At 48.0% G+C, this 24,729-nt stretch overlaps 1 protein-coding gene across 1 annotated transcript in view; it reads left to right on the top strand.

Annotated features, from left to right (window-relative positions):
- LOC144774144 (NACHT, LRR and PYD domains-containing protein 12-like) overlaps positions 1–22,605 on the top strand; it is a 518,892-nt gene extending 496,287 nt beyond the window's left edge. The window contains exon 10 of the mRNA XM_078659163.1: positions 22,500–22,605. Coding sequence (XP_078515289.1) covers positions 22,500–22,605 — 106 coding nt within the window. The remainder of the gene's footprint in view (positions 1–22,499) is intronic.
- Positions 22,606–24,729: the final 2,124 nt, after the last annotated feature.

Below are 24,729 nucleotides of genomic sequence, written 5' to 3'. Positions count from 1 at the left end.
TATCATATATTAAATTACAGAGATTGTGAGTAGCTTGTGTTCAAAACTGTGCATTCTGTCCATAGAGAGCAGTCTGTCCATAGAGAGCAGTCTGTCCATATAGAGGAGTCTGTCCATAGAGAGGAGTCTGTCCACAGAGAGGAGTCTGTCCATAGAGAGGGGTCTGTCCATAGGGAGGAGTCTGTCCATAGAGAGGAGTCTGTCTAGAGAGAGTAGTCTGTCTATAGAGAGGAGTCTGTCTATAGAGAGGAGTCTGTCCATAGAGAGGAGTCTGTCCATAGAGAGGAGTCTGTAGAGAGGAGTCTGTCTGTAGAGAGGAGTCTGTCCATAGAGAGGGGTCTGTCCATAGAGAGGGGTCTGTCCATAGAGAGGGGTCTGTCCATAGAGAGGAGTCTGTCCATAGAGAGGAGTCTGTCTGTAGAGAGGAGTCTGTCCATAGAGAGGAGTCTGTCCATAGAGAGGAGTCTGTCCATAGAGAGGGGTCTGTCCATAGAGAAGAGTCTGTCCATAGAGAGGAGTCTGTCCATAGAGAGGAGTCTGTCTAGAGAGAGTAGTCTGTCCATAGAGAGGAGTCTGTCTATAGAGAGGAGTCTGTCCATAGAGAGGAGTCTGTCCATAGAGAGGAGTCTATCCATAGAGAGGAGTCTGTCCATAGAGAAGAGTCTGTCCATAGAGAGGAGTCTGTCCATAGAGAGGGGTCTGTTGTTAGAGAGGAGTCTGTCCATAGAGAGGAGTCTGTCCATAGAGAGGGGTCTGTTGTTAGAGAGGAGTCTGTCCATAGAGAGGAGTCTGTCCATAGAGAGGAGTCTGTCCATAGAGAGGAGTCTGTCCTTAGAGAGGAGTCTGTCCATAGAGAGGAGTCTGTCCATAGAGAGGAGTCTGTCCATAGAGAGGAGTCTGTCCATAGAGAGGAGTCTATCCATAGAGAGGAGTCTGTCCATAGAGAAGAGTCTGTCCATAGAGAGGAGTCTGTCCATAGAGAGGGGTCTGTTGTTAGAGAGGAGTCTGTCCATAGAGAGGAGTCTGTCCATAGAGAGGGGTCTGTTGTTAGAGAGGAGTCTGTCCATAGAGAGGAGTCTGTCCATAGAGAGGAGTCTGTCCATAGAGAGGAGTCTGTCCTTAGAGAGGAGTCTGTCCATAGAGAGGAGTCTGTCCATAGAGAGGAGTCTGTCCATAGAGAGGAGTCTGTCCATAAAGAGGAGTCTGTCCATAGAGAGGGATCTGTCCATAGAGAGGAGTCTGTCCATAGAGAGGAGTCTGTCCATAAAGAGGAGTCTGTCCAGAGAGAGGTGTCTGACATAGAGAGGAGTCTGTCCATAGAGAGGAGTCTGTCCATAGAGAGGAGTCTGTCCATAGAGAGGAGTCTATCCATAGAGAGGAGTCTGTCCATAGAGAAGAGTCTGTCCATAGAGAGGAGTCTGTCCATAGAGAGGAGTCTGTCCATAGAGAAGAGTCTGTCCATAGAGAGGAGTCTGTCCATAGAGAGGAGTCTGTCCTTAGAGAGGAGTCTGTCCATAGAGAGGAGTCTGTCCATAGAGAGGAGTCTGTCCATAGAGAGGAGTCTGTCCATAGAGAGGAGTCTGTCCATAAAGAGGAGTCTGTCCATAGAGAGGGATCTGTCCATAGAGAGGAGTCTGTAAATAGAGAGGAGTCTGTCCATAGAGAAGAGTCTGTCCATAGAGAAGAGTCTGTCCATAGAGAGGAGTCTGTCCATTAAGAGGAGTCTGTCCATAGAGAGGAGTCTGTCCACAGAGAGGAGTCTGTCCATAGAGAGGAGTCTCTCGGTTGAGATGAATAGTAATGCTAATAAATGTGTGTGTGGTTTCCAGACTCCGGGCAATGTCTCATTAACGAAGCAGAGAAGTGACTGTCTCTGCTCCCTTGAAGCTCGGGCTCCGTGCAGGGTTCACAGTATAACGCTATCCTGTCTTGAACAGAGCCGACTTGGATGAAGCAAGAAGAGAGATATTTGCTAACCTTCCTCCACTTGTGCAGAAAGAGCATTGACCATGTTTTGAAGGGTCAAAGCAAGCCCTATGCAGGGGGGGGCCCCTCCATCATGATCGGGAATCATTGAGACGGTGGTATAGATGGACGCTGGAATCAGGGAGGGGCCGCACAGACGTATGCCGGAGAATCATTGGAGAGTGGTATAGATGGACGCTGGAATCAGGGAGGGGACGCACAGACGTATGCCGGAGAATCATTGGAGAGTGGTATAGATGGACGCTGGAATCAGGGAGGGGACACACAGACCTATGCAGGAGAATGATTGGAGAGTGGTATAGATGGACGCTAGAATCAGGGAGGGACCACACAGACCTATGCAGGAGAATCATTGGAGAGTGGTTAGATGGACGCTGGAATCAGGGAGGGGCCGCACAGACGTATGCCGGAGAATCATTGGAGAGTGGTATAGATGGATGCTAGAATCAGGGAGGGGCCGCACAGACCTATGCGGGAGAATCATTGGAGAGTGGTATAGATGGACGCTAGAATCAGGGAGGGGCCACACAGACCTATGCAGGAGAATCATTGGAGAGTGGTATAGATGGACACTAGAATCAGGGAGGGGCCACACAGACCTATGCAGGAGAATCATTGGAGAGTGGTATAGATGGACGCTGGAATCAGGGAGGGGCCGCACAGACGTATGCCGGAGAATCATTGGAGAGTGGTATAGATGGACGCTAGAATCAGGGAGGGGCCACACAGACCTATGCAGGAGAATGATTGGAGAGTGGTATAGATGGACGCTAGAATCAGGGAGGGGCCGCACAGACCTATGCAGGAGAATCATTGGGGAGTGGTATAGATGGACGCTAGAATCAGGGAGGGGCCGCACAGACCTATGCAGGAGAATCATTGGAGAGTGGTATAGATGGACGCTAGAATCAGGGAGGGGCCACACAGACCTATGCAGGAGAATCATTGGAGAGTGGTATAGATGGACGCTAGAATCAGGGAGGGGCCACACAGACCTAGGCAGGAGAATCATTGGAGAGTGGTATAGATGGACGCTAGAATCAGGGAGGGGCCACACAGACCTAGGCAGGAGAATCATTGGAGAGTGGTGTAGATGGACGCTAGAATCAAGGAGGGGCCTGTGAGAAGTTGGCCTGATATGTAATGCTCACTAATTCTAGTGATCACCTTGTACCATGCCAAGCAACCCTTATGATGATCGGTTGTAAGTCAACCTTATAGACCAGTTATCTTAGTGGTAACGTGGACAAAGCAGTCTTAGGCTAAACTCTGAAAGGCATGTGAAGCCAGCTGTATTACCATACACAACCCCCTTGAATACCACATGAAAGGACACCACACAGATATATATTGAAAATACATATATATTTATTAACTACAAATATCCCCTGAACTCTTTATGAGCACAGAAGCACAAGCGTTAAACAAAACACAGTTTAAAATACACAAAAGTTGCACAATATGGATGAGCCCTAGGGGCCACCTAAACCATATACTAAGAAAGTGGTATAAGAGATACCAATCAAAAAGGAAACAGGCCTAGGGCCTTGGGAATCGCTGGAGCTGATCGGGACTAGCAGTGACTAAGTCGGAAAGGCTCGGGGGACTCGGGTGCAGTGTTTAAAGTCCACGCACTCACCAATACAATGTCTATGGTGCGTAAAAGTTATAAAGTTAGTTAGTTAGGAACCTTCCGAGTGACCTAGAAAGCTGAAACTTAAGACACAGGCCCTAGAGGTGTGTACCAGTGTGTGAACACCGGCGTTGCTGAGTTACCTCACCCACAGGACGCGGGTGCATAGGGTCGAAGTAGTGTCGGGGTTCGTCACGCTGGTCGATGGTGCTTGGAGCTGAAGATGCTGCAGGCGGCTCGATGTGAAGAGTTCCGGTGGATCCAAGGGTGGATTTGAAGTTGTGAAGACCTGAAAGCAGAGGGGACAATGTTCAAAGTCACTAGCCAGTGACTACCGTGGAACCAGATTGGAACCAGGCGATGTCGGGTGCAAACAGGCGTTGAGGTGTAGCTTCTCTCTGCAGCCACGTAGACACCGGGGGTCGAGGACGTCCAGAAGTCGGTCACGAGCTGTCCCACGCAGGCTTCTCGCTGTTGGCGGTGTCGGCAACTTGATTGGAGCAAACAGGCCTTGGCTAATGCAAGCCATGCAGGAATCGAAAAAGGCTTATCACTCGGACCAGCAAGGTCAGAGCGGGTGCTCCCTTTTACAGGAGCGAGGGCAAATCTGGAGCAACCAGACCCGCAGTGTAGTTTGTCGGTTTCGTCGCCAAGATGGCCGCTGACCACGTGGCTGGTGGCCGGGATGGCGCGTCGAGTGGCACGATGCAAAAGAGCCCCACGCAGATCGTGGAGATGCTGGGGGGCTGATCTTCGGTGCAAGGGCTGCTCGGTGGTGGGGGTTCTCAGTCCCCAAAGCACAATGTCGAGGGTGCCTCTGATGCTGCGCAGTCAGCTTTTCGAGTGTCTTCCACGGGTCCCTTCTTTGCAGGGACTGTGGATCGGGCTGTGAGAAGTCTGGGAGTCTGGGTCTTGTCAGGCTCTGGGCTCGGGCTCCGGCGGGAGGTGGCGGCAAAGCAGACGTCGAGTTGCTGGTTGGTACCTGTGTTCACAGGGTGGCCACTCCTAGGCCACAAGGGAGATACTCTTCAGTCTTCTGAGCAGCAGAATGTCGAAGTCCAGTCGTCTTCTTAGTTTCAAGTTGATTCAGGATGATCTGAGGTGCTATGGCACTGCTCCCACTCTTATTCCCAATCTGAGGGGTGGATCACCTGCTAGGTCCCTCCTCTGGGTGGGACCAGGAAGGGGGGCGGTTACACCCCCTTTCCTTTGTCCAGCTCCTCGCCAGGCCTGGGTCTGGAAAGTCCCAGGACCGGTTTGGACTGGCTTATGCACGGGGACACCTTGTGTGCCCCGGGCATGTCTCAATCTATTCAGCCCTGTCCTATCCAATACACAAAATCCTATCTGGGGTGGTGCTCGCACCTCCCAAGGCAGGAAACCCTTTGTCCAAGCCTCCCTAATTGGAAGGACTCCCAGCAGCAGGAGGTCAGACTTGTGTCTGTGGTGGCAGCGTCCATTTTGTGACGCTGAGGCTCTGGTTAACTTTAACCGGGGTTAAGGCTACACACATGTCGTGTCCCTCTAGAAGGGTGGAATGCTATCCCCGTCGACAAAACTGTCGAGGGGATAGTATTCCAAATCGTATGACACCTTACTCGACATGTTTTGATAAAGCCAAACCAAAGTTAGCATATAACCGCGAGGATTATAATGCACTTAAGAGTATATGGTATGGCAATATCCCGGAACAGCTAAGGGAGTGGTTCCCGACAGCTGCAGACAGGCTCAGCCCATGCTAGAGCACCATCTCACATATTTCTAAGCACTCTGCCTTCAGGATTGATGAGGCCTTCCATAGGAGTGGCTGATAGGAACATATGTGTCCAGTTAAGGTTAGATATAGGGATACTATATCTAAGTAAGAGGTGATTACACCAACTTACCCCAGCTGAGTGATCAGCCAGTTGTGTCAAATATGGAGGCCAGGCCTGGGGTGGCACAATACATGCTGCAGCCCCTGGTAGGCCTTGGAAACACCTATGCCCTGGGTACCTATGGTACACTGTTACAGGGGCCTATAAGGTGAACCAGTTCCAATTCGTAATGCACCTAGAACCAGATCCTTCCCTTAGTTACAAGAGTCTGATGCAGTATTGAAGGACTGAGCTAATTAAGGCCCAGCGGTGCCAGGGAACAACACCTATAACCTTCGTGGGATACCTGTTTCGGCGCACTAAAGACAGAGACACGGGAGACTTCCTTCGGCGTCAAAGATCAGAGTTTATTACTGCAGGGAGGCAAAAGTCACTAGAAGTACAACAGCGTGTAGGTTCTACGAGTCTGCTTCAAATTGCATATGTGAGTCGCTCTCTTTTATACAAGGTTTTGCCTTTGCACAACATGTGAACAAAAGGTTACATCCCAGTTCCCACAATAAACTTCAGAAAGGGTCGCTTTCATGTTTTCAGAACCCCGGAACATAATCACAGTAACATTACCGGTTCCCAACTGTAAAAGCACATCTTCCCATCGTTAGGCACATTCCACTTGAGTTGTAAATGAGCAAGAGACAAGAGACAAGAACAGCTGCTAGGAAGTCAGGCACACCTAGAGAAAAGAGTGTGGGGGTAATATTGGAAACATGATCATAGGATCAAAGAGCTTGATCCCAGCACATGCACGGCTGAAACAATAGGCCGGCACGGCAAGATTACCCTCAAGCTGAGCCATTTGCCTCTGCAGTGTCATTCCTCCGGTCATAAAGACGCATGAAAGGAATATGCGTCTTCCGTATGGCTTGGGAACTAAAAGGGTCATGAGGCGAACAGTTGCCTGCTCGCTGACTACGTGAGGGCAAGAAACAAAATGGATGCCGTATCTAAAATGGAACCCGAGGGTTCAGGTAAGAAACACGTAATTCAGGCGAACCGTGTCAAGTAGTGTAGCGAAAACGCGTACACTTACCGAACTCGCCATTTACGGTTCATAGATACCAAACTCGCCCATATTCGGCAATGCCCAAAACACCGTAACGATTTTCACGGAACCTCAGATGCTCCTTTTGCCCTCATGTAGGCAAGCACTAGTCGAAATCAGAGTCGATCTCGATATTCATCAGATCGTTCAGGTGTTGCTGGAACATTATTCTATCCATCAATGCCTCTCTGGAAACAGATGGCCTTCTTATACACGTTGTAGCACAAAGGCCACATAAGGCAGGACCACACTGTACACAAAGACAACACGTGAACAGGAACGTCACAACAACCCCTATAATCATCAGAATCTTCCAACCCCCGGTCGACATCAGGCCCCAAAACCATCCTAGAAGCGTCCAATCTCCCTCGTCCACGTGTATGGACTCCGAGATTTTGTGCAACTTGGAGATGGCTTGATAAACCGTTGGAGCGGTATCAGGTATGAATATGCAGCAGCTCGAATGGATGACCTTACACACACCTCCTCTATCTGCTAGAACAATGTCTAGAACCATACGGTTCTGTAACGTCATAAGCCTATCCGCTTGAAGCTCTGCTGTCAAATTACCAAGGGCACTTGCGGTTATGTTAGCAGTTGACTCTACTACACGAGTTAACTGTCTCAGATTTCTGCTATTGACCATAGGGCCCCAAAAAGGTAGGAACCCCTTAAAGAAGTCTCCTGCCTCTTGACCGGCAGTATCTTCTCTGCTAATAACACCTCTCTCAACTCTAGTTCTGTGATAATCTGAAGCAACAGTGAAAGTCGGAGGCAAGAGATTTGCAATATAGCAGGTACCCGAGAAGTCATGAGGTAACCATGTATATGCTCGATCATAACATACAAAATAGGTACCCTTGGCAGTTAGGAAGACAGGGGAAGAGAGCATCGGTAGAACGTAAGTATCCACACAAGCGCTCTTCCCAAGCTGGGCTCTTGGATTTCGGCCACGACCTTGCAGACAAAAGTGGCCTAGGTGAGGTACAATCCAGATTGGAGATGAGCTTTTAAGCTGCCTATCACCCACTGATATACTATACTCAGCCTCACTAAGGTACTTATAGGCCTGCACTTCCTCCTCTGGGATAAGTGAAGTATCGAAAATGTCTCTATCTAGACCAGCAATCGCTGTCGCCAGAGACTTATGGTATGGGCCTGGACCAAAGCTTGCTGAGCGTGGCTCTCGGTGGGAGTAGGAATCTAGTGCACTATGGAACATGATTTGGAATGCCCGAACTGACCCTTGGGGGCTGTACGGAAGAACAAAATACGGGATACCCCTGTCCATGGTATGTGGCATTAGCCCACACACCCAACAATTTGTAGTATTTACCACCAACTGATGCTGATGCAAAAGTTGCACAAAAGAATTGCTTCTAAATTCCGCACGTCTGACTTGCTCATGTTGGGGCAGTATGTGAAAAGAATGTGGAGAAACAGTAGAGACGAAATTTAGATCAAGAGAAGGAGAGGTAGGTGTTGGAAATGGGATCCCTGGCTGGCCAGGGCTTTCGCCAAAGTCAGTCAGAGACCACCACTCCCAAGTCAGGGCAAGGGAGTTACACACCAAGATAACCCCTACACACCCTCTAGGTAACGTGGCGCGAGCAGCAAGGCTAAACTTGGAGGCGATGTAAGTTAAGTATTTGCGCACGCACCCCAGCAACAACAACCAAAGGCCCACCACAAAGGAAACTCCACACAAGGTTATATAAAAATAGCCTTTGTATTACACCAAAACACATTAGATAAAACACACACTTTACAATGTGCCAGGGGCACGGGCAGAATTTACAGGGGATATGTACAAGACAGGGCCACCTGGACCACTGTCAGGAATCAGAAGTAGCACTTTCAGAAATAGCACTTAGTACATAGAATATAGCACAAAATAGCACACAACCAGTAACTACTGGTAACAGGATCTCACTAGCACCACCTGTACTAGGGAGAAAACAACCACCTATGTATCACAATACCTGTAGGGGTGTAAGCACATAACACATGATGCAATGCATAACATTCATTCAGAGGTGTAAGGAGGAAAACACATGATGCATCACAATACATTCAGAGGTGTAAGCAAAATGAACAATTACGCCAACTCACGTAAGTCACCACCTGTGACTGTCCCTAGGCCAACTGGCCTCTCTGGGGCTAGGACGCCCTGTGTCCAAAGTCCAGGGGGGCCTAAACGGAGCAGTTGCCCACAAAGTGCTGGGCAACTGTGTGGCAATTGATGGGGCCAACGTGGGAGCCTCTCTAGGCTCTGCCCCACTGACTGTCTCCTGAGCCTCTCTGGGCTCGTGAAATAAATGGCCCCTGAGCCTCTCTGGCTCGCAAACCAATCTGGCACCTCCAGCCTTCTCTCCGGGCTCACAACAAGGTGGGGGCAAGGTGGGGCCTTCTGGGGCCACTCCCCCACAGACACCAAATGCCCTCTGAGCCTCTGGGGCTCGTGAATACAACTTGCCTCTGAGCCTCGCAGGCTCCAACAAACAAATGTCGCCTTCACGAGCCTCTCGGGGCTCTGAACCAATGGGGGCACTGTAAGCGGGAGTCCCCCTCCCGGGGACTCCCGAGGCAATAGTGCGCCCTGAGCCTCTGGGCTCAAAACACAAAGCGCGAGGACGCGCTACCGAGGGGGGGGGGGGGGGGCGGACACCGACAATGTGTCCCGGCGCCCCTCCCGTGTCTGGTGACTCACCGGCTTCCGGTGCAGGTCCGGGGCTCCTCTCCAGCTCGGGGAGCCTCGGGCGGCCCCCGCAGGCAGCGCCTTCCTTCACTCCACCAATCAGAGCACAGGTCACCCGGCGAGCCTCCCGCAGCCACAACCAATGGCAGCGCGGCTCCCGGGTGACGTCAGCAGCTGCTCCGTGGCTTCTCCTCGGCTCGGGGAAAGGCGGGGCTGCTTCCTCCGGGGTAAAGGCGGTGTGGGCAGCCGCTCGAATGTTCCAAACCAGCGAGGTGGGCACTCGCTTTAAAAGGTCGATAAGGCGCTCCCAAGCGTCAGGGGGCAATCACAGCGCTCCCAAGCGCTACAATTCAAAATAAAGCGCTCTCAGCGCTGGGGTGAAGGCACAGCGCTCCCAAGCGCTACAAGCCAAATAAAGCGCTCTTAAGCGCTATAAGTAAAATAAAGCGCTCCCAGGTGCCCTCAGCAAGCAGGGCAGAGTCCCAGCAGTCCTTGGGCAGGCAGGGGGGACAAGGCTGGGCCCAGAGCCAGCACACTGGGTCTCCAGGCAGGGAGACACCCCAATTTGCGGTCCTCTGGCCCAGCAGCAGCAACAGCCCCCTCTGGATCCTGGAAAAGAACAACTTCAGTGGGGACACAGCCCCATTTTTATACAGTGCATTCCTTTGTCTGAGGGTGCAGAGTGGGGGCGGAACCAGTCGCAGCTGGTTCTTGAGTACTCTGTTTACCTCAACCACCCTCTCTATTCACTGGCAGGGCTTGGGTCATTAGACACACCAAAGGGGGGCACCCAGCCCATCCAGGACACAGGTACACTCCTCCCACACATGACTCATGCTAATCTCCCACTCACCATCGGGCAGACCCATCCAGACTTCCTGGAGCCTGGCATGCCAGCCAGCTCCAGCCAATCACACGCCAGCACCCTCACAGCACACATACAGCCATGTCTAGAAATGGCGCTTCCCTACTAGACACATACATGCTGCATACACCATCTCGCAGCATTCACTCTCACGAGTTCACACATACCAGACTCAAGCCTGTACACCCCACGCATCAGGAACTACCAGGGACACATACATTCCCCATGCATTCCTATGGGCGGGCAGGCCTAGCTCAGCACATGCACGTAGAGCGCGCACGCACTTTCCACTGGGACACAGTGAAAGTGCGCAGAATCCCTAAATCACCATCTCCAGGTCACCATCTCAAGCAAAAAGTCTAGGGGTGAACCTGCCCTAAGGGCCAAAGTCCAACAGTAGGTAAGGCAGAAGGCAGTAATGATTGAAAACCAAAATATACTCCACCCACCAGCAGCATAGAAACAGTTAGGAACAACATGAAAACCTGTAGCAAGAAACATTTTGTACGCAACACCTTATCTAATGCAGATCTTTGCGCCGACATTTTCTCTCTTTTCGACAGCTTAGAAAATTCCATCCTCTAACGACCGTCCGCGACGTTCTTGACGCACTCCGTTCTGTGTAGCGATTATCAATTCCCAGGAGTTCCCAGAAATTGACAAAAGAAACCGACCTAGTGTCGATAACTGCTAAACAGAAGAAAGTACCCGCACGGCCCTACGGCCAACCCGGATGATAGGTTCTAGATAAATTGAACATTTAATTTACTATAAGGTTCTTGGCTGCACGGAAAAGGGAAAAAGGTACACCATATAAAATGTCCACAATGTTCAGGGTAAATGTGGGATCCAAAAATAACAAAAAATTATTTTATTAGTCTTTTGTGCGTGGGCGAAGAAAGTATCGGCTGCTCCCAGGGCGAGTCTGATCTTCAAATAGTGAATTGGATGGCAAATGAGTGTTCGATTGTTCAGACAATTGTTCAGCACTTGAAGTTTTCAAGGTTGATGGAAAAGAAATTGTTTGAGGGGAATCAACAAGGGTGTCAGATATGGGCTGAGCTTCGCTGAACGGGACAAAGCGTTGTGGAGCGTCGGTCTCGGACGAGGAAAAGCCCTTTCTTATCCTAGTATCCGCCGGCAAAGGAAACAGGACTTTCTTGGTATGGGTGGCATGCACCCAATGCTTCCGTCCCTCCAGCCGAACCGCCGTCCTTGTTGCCAGTAGCACCTGGAAGGGTCCCACAAACCTCGGCTCAAGGTTTCGTTTTCGTCCGAAGTTACGGGTGAGGACCCAGTCCCCTGGTTGCAGCCGATGACCAGAACCCTCTGTTTGTGACGGCAGAGCCTCAAAGACCTGTTGATGAATCAAACTCAATTTAGCAGTCAGATCATGGAGATAATCAATCAGCATGGGATATTCAATTCTACCAAATTCTTTAAGCCTCGGGACTCCCCAAATATTAGCAGGACGGCCGAACACAATCTCATATAGGCTAAGCCCTACTCGAGAGTGCACAGTTGCCCTGGTCGATTAGAGAGCTAGAGGCAAAGCATCTGGCCATGATAAACCAGTTGTTGCCTGAATTTTTGCAAGTTTCAGTTTCAGGGTGCCATTGTATCCTTCCACCAAACCCGCTGACTGAGGATGATTAGCACTATGAAATTTCTGTGCTATACCTAAACCACGACACACACTCTTCATCACACTTCCCACAAACTCACTTCCGTTGTCCGACCATACAATCCGAGGCATGCCGTATCTGGGGAAATACTCTTTGAGCAAAATTTTTGCTGTGGATAGGGCAGTATTATCCTTAAGGGGGTAAGCCTCAATCCATCTGGAGAACGCACATACTACAACCAAAACATACTTCAAATTGTTGCATCTCTCCTTATGGATGAAGTCCAACTGGATAACTTCGAAAGGGTATTTAGGAGGGGCAAAATGACCAGGTGGAGTGAGAGTGCCCTTCCCGGGATTATACATCAAACACACCATACAATTCTTAACCACTCTCACTGCACATTTAGTAATACCGTCATTCTTCCATACAGGAGACAACAACTTGCATATGCCTTTTGCGCTTATGTGTGCTGTACCATGAGCCATTGTAACAACAGCGAGCACATATGCATCCGGTAACATCCATCTCTGTTTTTCTGACAAATCAACCCAACATCCATTCTCATCCAACTTCCCCGTGCTCTCTTTCCATTTAGTCTTTTCCGTCTCAGTGGCCTCATTCTGTATTCCCTTCACACTCTCAACTGTGTCTTCACACATACTAGTCTCCGTTGGCCATCTCACTGAACTCGTAACATACATTCGATTTGTCAGATCTTTAGCTGTCTCCTTAGCAATCTCGTCTGCAAACGCATTACCACGACCAACATCATCCGTCACTTTCCGATGCGCACTACATTTGATTATAGCCACCTGCTTAGGCAATGTAAGTGCATCTAGAAGGTCGTTCACAAGCTGTCCATGCTGAATCTTTGTGCCATGCGACGTTAAGAATCCTCTTTCTCTCCACAATCGCCCAAAACTGTGCGCCACACCAAAAGCATACTGGCTGTCGGTAAACACATTCACCCATTTTCCTCTGGACAACACACACGCTCTCGTCAAGGCGATCAGCTCAGCAGCCTGAGCCGAATTCTGACTCAATCTTGCAGTTTCTACAACCGTACTCAATGTCACTACAGCATACGCGGTCGTCACATCACCATTCGGCAACTTAAAACAGTAACCATCCACATATAAAGTACCATCGGGATCTACCAATGGAGTATCTTTCAGGTCAATACGACCCTTTGTTTCCTCCTCAGTTCTCAGACAACAGTCATGTGGTGCTTCACCACTTGACTCCATGTTGATCGGTAACAATGTTGCTGGGTTCAACACATTACATCGTTTTATGCGTATGTGACTAGCCAGTAACGTCAACTCATACCCAGACAACCTTGCGCTCGTCAAATGTTGAGTTTTCGTTCGGTTCAAGAGAGTGTCAACTGCATGCGGAACCATCACCGTAAGCATATTATCCATGACCAGACCTGCGCACTGTCGAATGGACGCCGCGGCTGCCGCTGTTGCTCTTAAACAACTCGGCAAAGCTCTAGCTACTGGGTCTAAGGTCGAAGAAAAATATGCGCATGGGCGCTGTTTGTCACCAAATTGTTGCGCCAGAACACTCAACGCACAACCATCCCTCTCGTGAACGTACAGTGTGAACGGCTTACTGTAATCAGGAGTACCTAACACAGGAGCCGAACACAACGCATCACGTAATTCAGAGAAACTTTTCTGACACTCTTCAGTCCATGGCAAAGGAGTCGGAACATCCTTGCACGTGAGAGCTAACAATGGTTTCGCCAATAGTGAAATATTTGGGATCCATTGTCTGCAGTAAGACGTAATACCTAGAAAGGCACGTACATCTCTCTGAGTTTTTGGCACAGTCATTCGAGAAATCGCTGCAATTCTCTGTGGGGTCAACCTTCTCCCTTCTTTTGACAATAAGTGACCTAAGTAGGTTACTTCTTGGCAACAATATTGCAGCTTGGAAGGTGACACCTTGTGATGTAAGTCATGTAGATAGCGCAATAGTAATACTGTAGCCGTTTTGCGAATAGCCTCCGTATCAGCTGCCACTAATAGGTCGTCAACGTATTGAATGAAAGCCGCACCCGTCGGTAACACAAATGCATCCAGTTGACTTTTAAGTGCCTGGCTATAGATCGACGGACTTTCACAATAGCCTTGTGGTGCGCGTTTTAGTCTGAAACTGCGACCACCTAATGAAAATCCGAATAGGTCTCTGCTTTGCTCAGCGATCGGGATACTAAAGAAAGCATTCTTTAGGTCGATCACCGTGAACCAGGAGGCAGAAGCTGGAATCAGGGTCAACAAAGCCGTTATATCAGGGACCACGGGAAACTGTGGGATCACGATTTTATTCACTTCTCTCAAATCAATTATGAAACGATACACAGGAGGTTTAGATGGATCAGTGCGTTTTAAAATTGGTAGTACAGGACTATTACACACATTTCCTCGAGTTTCTTCAACGACATCCTTTTTGATCAGGTCGTGTACAATCGCTAATAGCGCCTGTTCTCCCTCAATGGAGATACGATACTGTGGTATACGTGGCAGTCGCACATTTGGTTTCAGCTTGATCATATAAGGTGGGATGTCCAAGAGACCCACGTCATTGGGACCTGTGGCCCATAGAGACGCAGGAAGGGAGCTCAATTCCGGTGGGAATTTATCGATCGACAAGTACATAGGAGAGATTACTCTCCGACCTAATGTAAGCTCCACCCCTTCAGGGGAGCAATACAAAGTCGCATATAACCGTTTTAACAAATCCAAGCCCAAAAGATTCTCACCACAACCAGTAGATAGAATCAATGGAGCCTCCAGCTCACGAGGGCCAATCATAAGTGGCAAAGGGCTGGAAACAGGATTGTTAACAGGGGCGCCAGAGAATCCAACGGAAACATTTGTTAAGCCAGACAAAGGTGCGCCAGGGAGTTTCGAATGCATGATGGAACTTTTCGTCGCACCAGTGTCTAACAGAAAAGGCTCAACTACGCCAGAAGTAGCTACTGTGACGTAAGGCCCATTCTGATCAACCGGAACTGATACTACTCCCTCTCTTTGTCGGTGGCTGTCCTAGTAATGATCGTTTGCAACAGTCTCATGTTCAACGTAGTAATCGTCCACATGATATTGTGTAGATCTAACTGACCCCGCATTTCGCTGGTTAAAACAATTATTCGTATCTGATGAATTCTGAGGGCGATCATTCTGATTGTGAATGGTACCGTGGCCTCTACCTCGAGATGCCTGCTGAGGACCACCACGGCTTCCTCGTGACGATACACCATTAAGACGGTCACGCAAAGCGGGACAGTCGTATTTTATGTGACCCTCCCTTCTACAATACGCACACTGATTATACCCAAGTGTAGATCTATAGTCAGAGGAGTCAGAACGTGGCTGTGTTCTGGAGGACTGTGATTGTGGTCTATATTGCTGTTGCGACTCATTTTGATTCGAACGTGGAGGATACGCTTGCTGCAACAAAACCTTCGTTTTGAGCTCCTTCGTTTTCTTATCTGCACGATCACTTTCTTCCTTTTCCCTATTCTCATAGTATTGAGCCGTGGCTAATATCTGTGCGGTGGTTGAAACAGCCCATGCACTTTCTGAATTCTTCAATTTGTTGCATAGTTCAGGCAACAAATTCAACACAAACTTATCGACAAATAACCGCTGACCTCCCTCGGAGCCCATGTCCTGACCACTGTGGTCGACAAACGCTTCCTCAAACCTCGTAAAGAAATCCGAGACACTCTCGTCTTTCTTTTGCTTACAGGTTGATAATTTATCCCAGTTCACCTTCATCGCCGGCATGAGAGTTTTCATAAGTGTAATGATTTTCTGAGGTAAATCTAAAATTAACTGATCAGGCTTAGCCCCCCCAACCTGTAATCCATCAGCCGCTAATAGTGCTGCCCAATCACCACCTAACTCGTTTGCATGATTTGCTTGGCGAATTTTTGCCCAAACCGGTTGTGGTACGACATTACCAAACAGCATGTCGATGTCGGCAAGGTTCATAACAGAAGCGTCCACCAATTGGGATAACTCCTTATAGTAACCAGCCGGGTTCTTACGCGGATCAGGCAAAGATTGCTTCACTTGCAAAACTTCGGATCGTTTCCATGGGAGGTGTATCCAAACTCTTCGGAAATGCGGTAAAACCGGAGGGTGAGCTTGTGGATCACCTGGCACCCAAAGTGGCGGAACCTCTCGCATAGGATACTGACCAGCGTTCGTTTTCGTTTTGTCGGTGTCATCATTAAATAATACACGAGAAGGCACTGAGGATCTATCGGCTAACAGTCGCTCTAGTGCACGCCGTACATCTCCACCCACAACCATACCGTTCGAGAATTGACTCTGAAGCTCAGTCACATCGGGCGGTACATTATCTAAATCATCATTATACCATTCTTCCCTCAAAAAGTTACACATTTCTTCGAACACGAATCTCTGTGTAGGCTCATTAAACTGAGAAAACGTCTCGAAGACCATGCGTGGAGGGTAGTTAGCAGGGTGTCTTATCCATCTACGTGCCATTGTCACTAACGTCTCTTTTTCCCTTCCACTAGGGATCTGACTCCGTCTCTGGGGAGTTTCAGAAAGATCAAGTGGAAATAACTGACCAGTAAGCGGTGAATAAAGGGTGGCAACAGCATTAGGGATGCGATTACGAACAGAAGGAGAAGAAGAAAGAAGAACAGGAGCAACAATATTAGAAGTGAAGGTAGGCGTAGTAGAAGCAGGCAAGGTAGTCGGGGTAGCAGGGATAAGAGGCTGAGGAGGTACAAGCACAGGAGCAGTAGGAATAGAGACAGGTGGTGGGACAAACGTAGGACCAACAACGGGCTGACCCGCAGCCGCTGGAGTAACAGGAGGGACAACAGGAGGAATTACAGGCGGTACCACAGGAGGAACTACAGGGGCTGTAGCACCCTGTGCATAAGGAGGTGGCGAGTTCATGAAATACGTTAACAGGGGATCCTCCTTCGGATCCTCCTCTTTCTTATCAGGACTAGTTGGTAAAACCGGATAACATTTGTCTATCCTCATGTGATGTAATCTAGTAGAAACTTCTATTTCTTTTTCTTCTTTATCTCGCTGACATTGTTGTACAACTTGCATTATCGGAACGAACCCTTCTCTTCGATCCTTTTTAAGCTGTTTGATTTCTTTCTGCTTGGCCTCTTTACGCCACAACCGAAAAGAATCAAACATAGCTGGCCTAGCTTTCTTTTTAAATAATTTAGCTTCAAGATTATCTAAAATCGTAAGTTCAAAACTTCCATGCGGTGGCCAACTAAGGACACCATCTCTTTTCGTGTAACGGACCCAATATTTATTATAAATAATAGGACCCACACCATGTCGACTATAGAGCTCATATATCGGGGTTCCAACTGGAGATATCGGACACGAGTCCTCCAACCGGGAATCCTTGTTGCAACATTTAAGAAAACCAAGAAATCCACTATGGCTAGGCATCGTGCACACTAACCTAGTATCAAACTTCAAGGGTTACCGAAGCACTAATTCTTCGTGGAAGACAAAACCCTCGGTTTTTGGCAATTGCAATTGTCAAATAACAACTAAGGACCAACAACTAAGAACCACAAATGCAATGGAACCATGCATACAACAAAGCTTAAAAAAAGCTCGACAACAACTAAGGACTGGGAGCGACCCACAAATACTTAACTGAGAACTTCAATGGCGTCACCAGAAAGGCCCGTCTATCGTCTCGCCGTACGAAAGGTCGACGCCGGGCGTCAAAAACAGGTCGACAGTCAGGGCATCGGTCCGTCGCAGCCGTCAGGAGGCGGGAATCTTCGCGGGAAAAATCTTCGGACCACTTATTTCGACAACAGGATCGATGAAGCGGGGTGCACCTTTTCCTCGGAGATTTCACACGAAGTTCCTCACAATCGTCAGGCTTTGGACCGGTACCGCCGATGTCGCCCCACGTTGGGCGCCAACTGAAGGGCTGAGCTAATTAAGGCCCAGCGGTGCCAGGGAACAACACCTATAACCCTCGTGGGATACCTGTTTCGGCACACTAAAGACAGAGACACGGGAGACTTCCTTCGGCGTCAAAGAACAGTTTATTACTGCAGGGAGGCAAAAGTCACTAGAAGTACAACAGCGTGTAGGTTCTACGAGTCTGCTTCAAATTGCATATGTGAGTCGCTCTCTTTTATACAAGGTTTTGCCTTTGCACAACATGTGAACAAAAGGTTACATCCCAGTTCCCACAATAAACTTCAGAAAGGGTCGCTTTCATGTTTTAAGAACCCCGGAACATAATCACAGTAACATTACCGGTTCCCAACTGTAAAAGCACATCTTCCCATCGTTAGGCACATTCCACTTGAGTTGTAAATGAGCAAGAGACAAGAGACAAGAACAGCTGCTAGGAAGTCAGGCACACCTAGAGAAAAGAGTGTGGGGGTAATATTGGAAACATGATCATAGGATCAAAGAGCTTGATCCCAGCACATGCACGGCTGAAACAATAGGCCGGCACGGCAAGATTACCCTCAAGCTGAGCCATTTGCCTCTGCAGTGTCATTCCTCCGGTCATAAAGACGCATGAAAGGAATATGCGTCTTCCGTATGGCTTGGGAACTAAAAGGGTCATGAGGCGAACAGTTGCCTGCTCGCTGACTACGTGAGGGCAAGAAACAAAATGGATGCCGTATCTAAAATGGAACCCGAGGGTTCAGGTAAGAAACACGTAATTTAGGCGAACCGTGTCAAGTAGTGTAGCGAAAACGCGTACACTTACCGAACTCGCCATTTACGGTTCATAGATACCAAACTCGCCCATATTCGGCAATGCCCAAAACACCGTAACGATTTTCACGGAACCTCAGTATCTGGAGTCTCACTTGTTCTGTTGTGTTCTTGCTCCTCACTATATGAGCTGTTGATAAATATACTCCTAAGCCACCTTTCTATCCGCCATGTTTTGGGTTTTAGGTGGCCAGGACCGAGGAATGAGCAAATCCTGGCATTAATAAATACCGGAATTGATATTTTTTCTGGTGGCCAGGTTTCCTGGAGCGCTACGATTGAGAATGTGTGGAGATAACTCCGTGTTTCGGGGTCACTGATCTTGTCCTTCAGACCAAGGATATTCCACGAGCAGAGTCTTAAGTTGTCCTTAAACCTCTTACTGATAACATCCTTTTCTCTTCTATCCCGCCTGTTGATAAATGTGAACTCTAAGACATCCAAGATATGTTTTCAAGCAAGCTCCCTGTGTCCTTGAAACTGACCTGGGAATGTCAACAGTGTTAACCAGGTTGGGGTTTGTATATTAGATCAGATATTCTTGAGTGGACAGCGGAGTTTACTTTTAATGTGTTTGACCCACTGCTCAATATCAAATGCTTATTTGTATGTGTTAAAAGTCACAATTTTGTCAGTCAAAAATGTACACAATATGATGTTTCTGCCACTGTGGATCTTTCGGTGTTTAGTCTAATAATCTCCTAAAAAGGACTTCAAACAATGAGCAGGTTTTGCTAATTTTTATGTTTCCTGTCACATGTTATTGTGAGTGTATTCGTAAAGCGCACTCTCACCCACGAGGGATCCTGGCACTAAATAGTCGTGTGTGCCAAGCCCTACCCAGGGTAGGTTGGTGTACTGACATGGTTTTTGGCTCTATTTCTGAGTGATGGTGACTTTAAGCTTGCTACCATCTTGAATCTCTATTCTTGCTTTGTTTTGGTCCTTTTAAGGCATTTTTTCCAGACCTAGATGCATAAACTAGAGGATAGCTGCTTTATATGATGATAGATCCCTTATTCTTGACTCGAATCCATCTATTGCCTATTGGCTTTGACATAATTATGTGTTCTTTCATCATCCTACCTATAGTAGAGGGTAGATCCTGTAGTCCTGACTTGATATTACCTATTGGTATGGTTTGTGTATGTACTCTGATAGAGCTAAGTGTTATTTCATCCTTCTCAGGCCTACAAGGCCCAGAACTAGAGAGACTCCATTTTGCTTTCTGTCCCTGCAGAACTGAGATGCTTGCAGGGTAAAGGTGATGTTTTAGTTATAAGGTGTTGTTCGCCCTAAGGGAACTGGAGAGAACCGACCAGAGCTGAATCTAATCAGGAAGTGTCTCTGGGCTCAGGTCTCTAGACGAAACAAGCAGCTGGTCACTGTGGGAGCGTCTAGCGGAAGGAGCCTGGTACATGGAATCGGTGGGAGGAGGCTGCTGGCTGGAACTTTCCATGAGGAGACAGCATTCCATATTAGTGAAGTGCAGAGGCGGAGTGAGTTAGTTGAGTTGGATTGGAGCAGAGGAGAGGAGTGCAGTTGCAGAAGGAGTGGAGAAAGAGAAAGAGTTTGAGTTGGAAGGAGTTCAGTCGATGATTGGAGCAGAAAGAGTTGAGTGCAGAAGGAGTGGAGAAGGAGAGGAGTTGGAGCAGAAGAGAAGAGACAGTGGATGCTTGGAACAGAGAGAAGACAGACAGACAGTCAGTGAGCTGGAACCAGAGAGAGAAGCCAGAAGCAGTTGTGAGCAGATGGTGTTTTGAACAGAGAGAAGTGAGATAATGTTTGGAACTGAAGGAAGCAGTCAGAAGCAGTTACTTATCAGGAGGAGTTGTGATCAGCTGGAGTCTGAAGTGATGCCTTTTGGAAGAGACTGAAGTTATATCGTGGATTAATCTGTGGGAGCAGCTGGAGTGAATTGGACATTGGAACAGAGATAATCAGACAGAGTGAAGAAGCTAGTGGAGCGAACGGTTATCAGAGCGGCAGAAACTATTAGGCTGAAGTTGGAAGGTGGAGAGAGTTCGTGGGGGAGAGGAATCCAGTGCAGAGTGATCAGCGCAGATGCGTGTCCAAGAGTGCAGGAGAGGATCTAAGACGAGCTAAGGCACAGACGAGAGAGGAGCCCAGATGACAACTAGAGCAAGACTTCACACTCCTTAGGTGATATCCTTCTTTATCTTTAAACATTAACCTTGTCCCTATTGTACTGCTAATCCTTTTTCTTTCAGCGGTGTGCAGTCTATTTACAGTCCCTGTTAGTTACATGTGGATGTGGTATAGTAATAGAGCTTTACAGAGACCCCGCAGATCTGTGTATGTGTCTATTCCCATTTTACTTTTCAGGCTATGTGTTATAGTATGGTGTTATGTTATTGTAATAAAGATACCCCCGTTCTTAGTGAACCAGCGTATGCCTTGTTCTTGTATAGGAAAGGTAACCTGGTCTTCTAGTCAGATATTACTGCTGGAACAGATGCTACCCCTGATCAGCCAGGCAAGAACTGAATAATTAGGGAGAGAGGAGCCCTTGAGCTAAGAGAATAAGTTGTACACCGTGTAATTTGGCCATTCCATAATATTATTGTACCCCTAGTGAATAATGAGAGAAACTTCCCAACATAGAGAAAGAGAGAGCTGAAGGTATTCATAGGAAAGTGATCGTCGTTGGCATGCGGCGTTATACCCACCGGATTGTGGCTTGTAAGTAAGAGAACACCAGGAGGGACACTGGTGTATATACCCGCAAGATTGCGGCTTGTAATGTAAGTAAGAGAACACCAGGAGGGACACTGGTGTATATACCCACCCGATTGTGGCTTGTAATGTAAGTAAGGGAGCACCAGGGGGGACACTGGTGTGTATATGAAATACCCACCAGATTGTGGCTTGAGTGAGCACTGGTTGTGGCCAGTGTGTAATGGTATATAATCAGAACTGCCCCAGGGTAGAATGGTCTGGGCCTGAGTTGCCGTGAGACTATATTGTATGAGTGTGGTGTAGGGCATGGACGTCCTTAGTAATCAGTGAGTATTCCTAGTAATCCCTATAGATTTAGTGGTGTTTCTGATGATATGAGCGTGTATATTGCGAGTTCCCCATCCTCAGGTAGGTACACAGGTGCCTGGATAGATGGGTCCTGAGGAGGGAGGTGGTTACGTTTTGGCCGGGTTGGTGGTGCTCTGGTGAGCTGGTCCTATCTGGTCTGAGAATCCGGTCATAACAGTTGGGTAATTGAAAAGCCAGTTCTTTCGCTTCTTGTGGAATTCAAGAAGAGTGGAGGAGGCTCTGAGGTGGAGAGGGAGGTTGTTCCATGCATTAAGAAGCAATGTCAGGGAACGCTCATCCTTCTGATCTGGTTCCTTCTATGTGTGGGTTTGGTTGCAAGTAGGAGTCCTGCGGAGCCGAAGTGTCAGGGTGGTTGGTGGAAGGAGATGCAACTGTTCTGGTAGGTGGGGCCTGAGGTGTTGAGTGCCTTGAGTGTGTGTGTGTGTGGTTGTGGGTGTGTGTGTGTGTGTTTGTGTGTGAGGGTGTTTGTGTGTGAGAGAGAGTGTGTGTGTGTGTGCAGGTTGTTCTAGTAGTTGGGGTCTGAGCTGTGGAGTGCCTTGAGTGTGTGTGTGTGTGTGGTTGTGTGTGTGTGTGTGTGATGGTGTGTGTGTGTGAGAGAGAGTGTGTGTGTGTGTGTGTGTGTGTGCAGGTTGTTCTAGTATTTGGGGTCTGAGCTGTGGAGTGCCTTGAATGTGTGTCCGCGTGCCTCTATATCTCTGAATCAGAAGGAGCCAAAGTAGACCCAGAATCCATCTTTTCAGGATGTCCACACCAAATGCATGCACTTAATCTAAATGAAACTTAAATGTAAAATCAGTGGTTATACCGAGAATCTGTCTGGGACTTGTCCTTTCCGAGCCTACTTGGGTACCACTGCTCTGTAAAGACAATGTATTCAGTATAACATCCTGAAGTAATTTGTGTTCTCTCTGTTCTACAGGGTATGGACATCAAGTAATGAAACAGACATTCAGACTCTACTGGTCCCATCTGAGGTGCTCTCGAATGACTTTGGCACCAATTGCACTGAGCAGAAAACATCGTAAAACAAAACAAAGAAATACCCGGTTTGCAGCCAGCAGAATCTATCGACAAATAACACGAATCAAGAATGAACTAAAAGTGTACACAAATGTTTAACGTTTTCATATCGACTGGACACGAATCAAAGGGCACAGCCTATTGAGAAACTATGCGCCCAAGTATGGAACTGGTTACAGTGACCTATCAGCAATGAGAACGGCCCAGAAAAAACACTGATGAGAAACCTTATGCATGCACTGAATGTGGGAAATGTTTCCGGTACCCATCATTAATGTATAAGCTTATTTGCCTCAGCAACTGCATCTGTAATATGGCGCGGGCGCAGTGGCAAAGGGATTCCCTCATTTGCATGGGGCACACCCCCATGCAAATGAGGGAACGCCCTTTGAAGATAGCACTGACGCTTTATGTGTACCAGCGCTATCAGCATTACAGAAGGGGCCGGACAAGCGTCTGAGGCCTCTTCTGTAATACCAAAGTGCCCCAGGGGCAAGCAAAACGGGCGCAAACGCCTGTTGCACTCCCAGGGCACTTCTATAATAAGCCCCCTGGAGGTCACATATAGGGTCTGTGGAATATAAATAGCTTATAACCCTGTAGGACTCTTACAGGTTATATTCCTGTAGGACACATTCAGGTTCTGTCTTTGTAAGACATATATGTTGAACCCCTGCAGGGCAGTTGCAGGTTGTTGGACTCGGCCCTCACTGTAGGGTCAACCCCAAACCTTTTGACATCACCCTCCTGTTTTTTCAACCAGTTTTTGTTGGCTTTTAGGATTCTCCGCACTTTATCACTGCTATTCGGGGTTAAAGTGCTTGTGTTTTCTCCTTTAAACATGGCAAAATTGGTTTACACTCATTTACACATTTAATTTATTTGTAAGTCCTTTGTACTGTGGTATTAGCTGTACCCAGGGCTTGGAAATGAAATGCTGCTAGTGGGTCGGCAGCATGTGCCCCCCACTTAAGTAGCTCTTTGAACATGTCTTAAGCCTGCCATTGCATCACCTGTATGTTCAGATTTAAACTGCCATTTCCACTTGACAAAATACCCTTTTTTCCGGGCCTAAATCTTCCTTTTTCATACATATGTCATTTTTCATACACATAAGTCACCCCTAGGGTAGGCCCTAAACAGCACATAGGGCAGGGTGGTGTGTATTCAAAACGTTGGGCGTGTACATTAAGTTTTACATGTCCTGGGAGTGAAAAACTCTTAAATGCGTTTGTCCCTACTGCAAGGCCTGCCTCTTCTATATAATAACATCGAGTTACCTTAATACATTTAATAAGAGATAACTTTCAATTGAAAGTAGATTGGAATATTGAGTTTTGTGTTTAAAGAATGTAATTTAAAACCCTTTTTAATGGTAAAGTAGGATTTTAAGGCACAATTCTGAAATACCACTTTTATAAAGTTGCCATTTTCTTGTCCCAACCAGTTGGTGCCTACACATGACAATATGTAGTGAGGAGTTGATCTTTGTGTATTGCTCCCAGACAGTGAGGCAAAGGGGGAGTGGGTATTGGCAGGATGGGCCATCTCTGACTTGATAGAGGGTCGGAGCTGTCACCTACCACACTTCACTAAGACTCGGCCTCAGAACACTCACAAAGAGTCTGACACTAGACTTTTGTGCCCCAGACAAGCAGGGGTCATGGCATGGAGGCAGGAATTTCCAAACGCCTCTGAGGCTGAAAACCTCCAGAACCTTCTCCTATTTCAACGCTGGCACCAAGTTTAAATATTGGACCTTCAGACACAATAGTTTATTGCACATCTGGACCTGTGGATGCTACAGAAGAAGGACATCTGTGCTTCTATGCTCCAAGTAGGATTGCTGTTCTGCTGCCCTGCTGCCCTTCTGACTGTAGCCCTGCTTGCTGAGAAGGAAGTCAGGATCTGTACCTTTCATCCGAGGCTGAAGTGATGTCAAGGGTCAGCTGGCTGCCCTCCTGTTCAGAGCTACAGGGACACAACAAGCTGCAGAGGTGTCCCAGCATCTGCCCAGCTGCCCTGCAGCCTAGACCTGCCTCACTTCTGCTGGAGTGAGTTACGGATCCCCAAGAGGTGCCCCTCGGGTCCTGAACCCTGGGTGTGGGTGTAGAAGTAGACCTCAGCAA

Source organism: Lissotriton helveticus, chromosome 8 (genome assembly GCF_964261635.1).
Source record: "Lissotriton helveticus chromosome 8, aLisHel1.1, whole genome shotgun sequence".
Taxonomy (NCBI): domain Eukaryota; kingdom Metazoa; phylum Chordata; class Amphibia; order Caudata; family Salamandridae; genus Lissotriton; species Lissotriton helveticus.
This window is presented reverse-complemented; position numbering and strand designations above follow the sequence as displayed.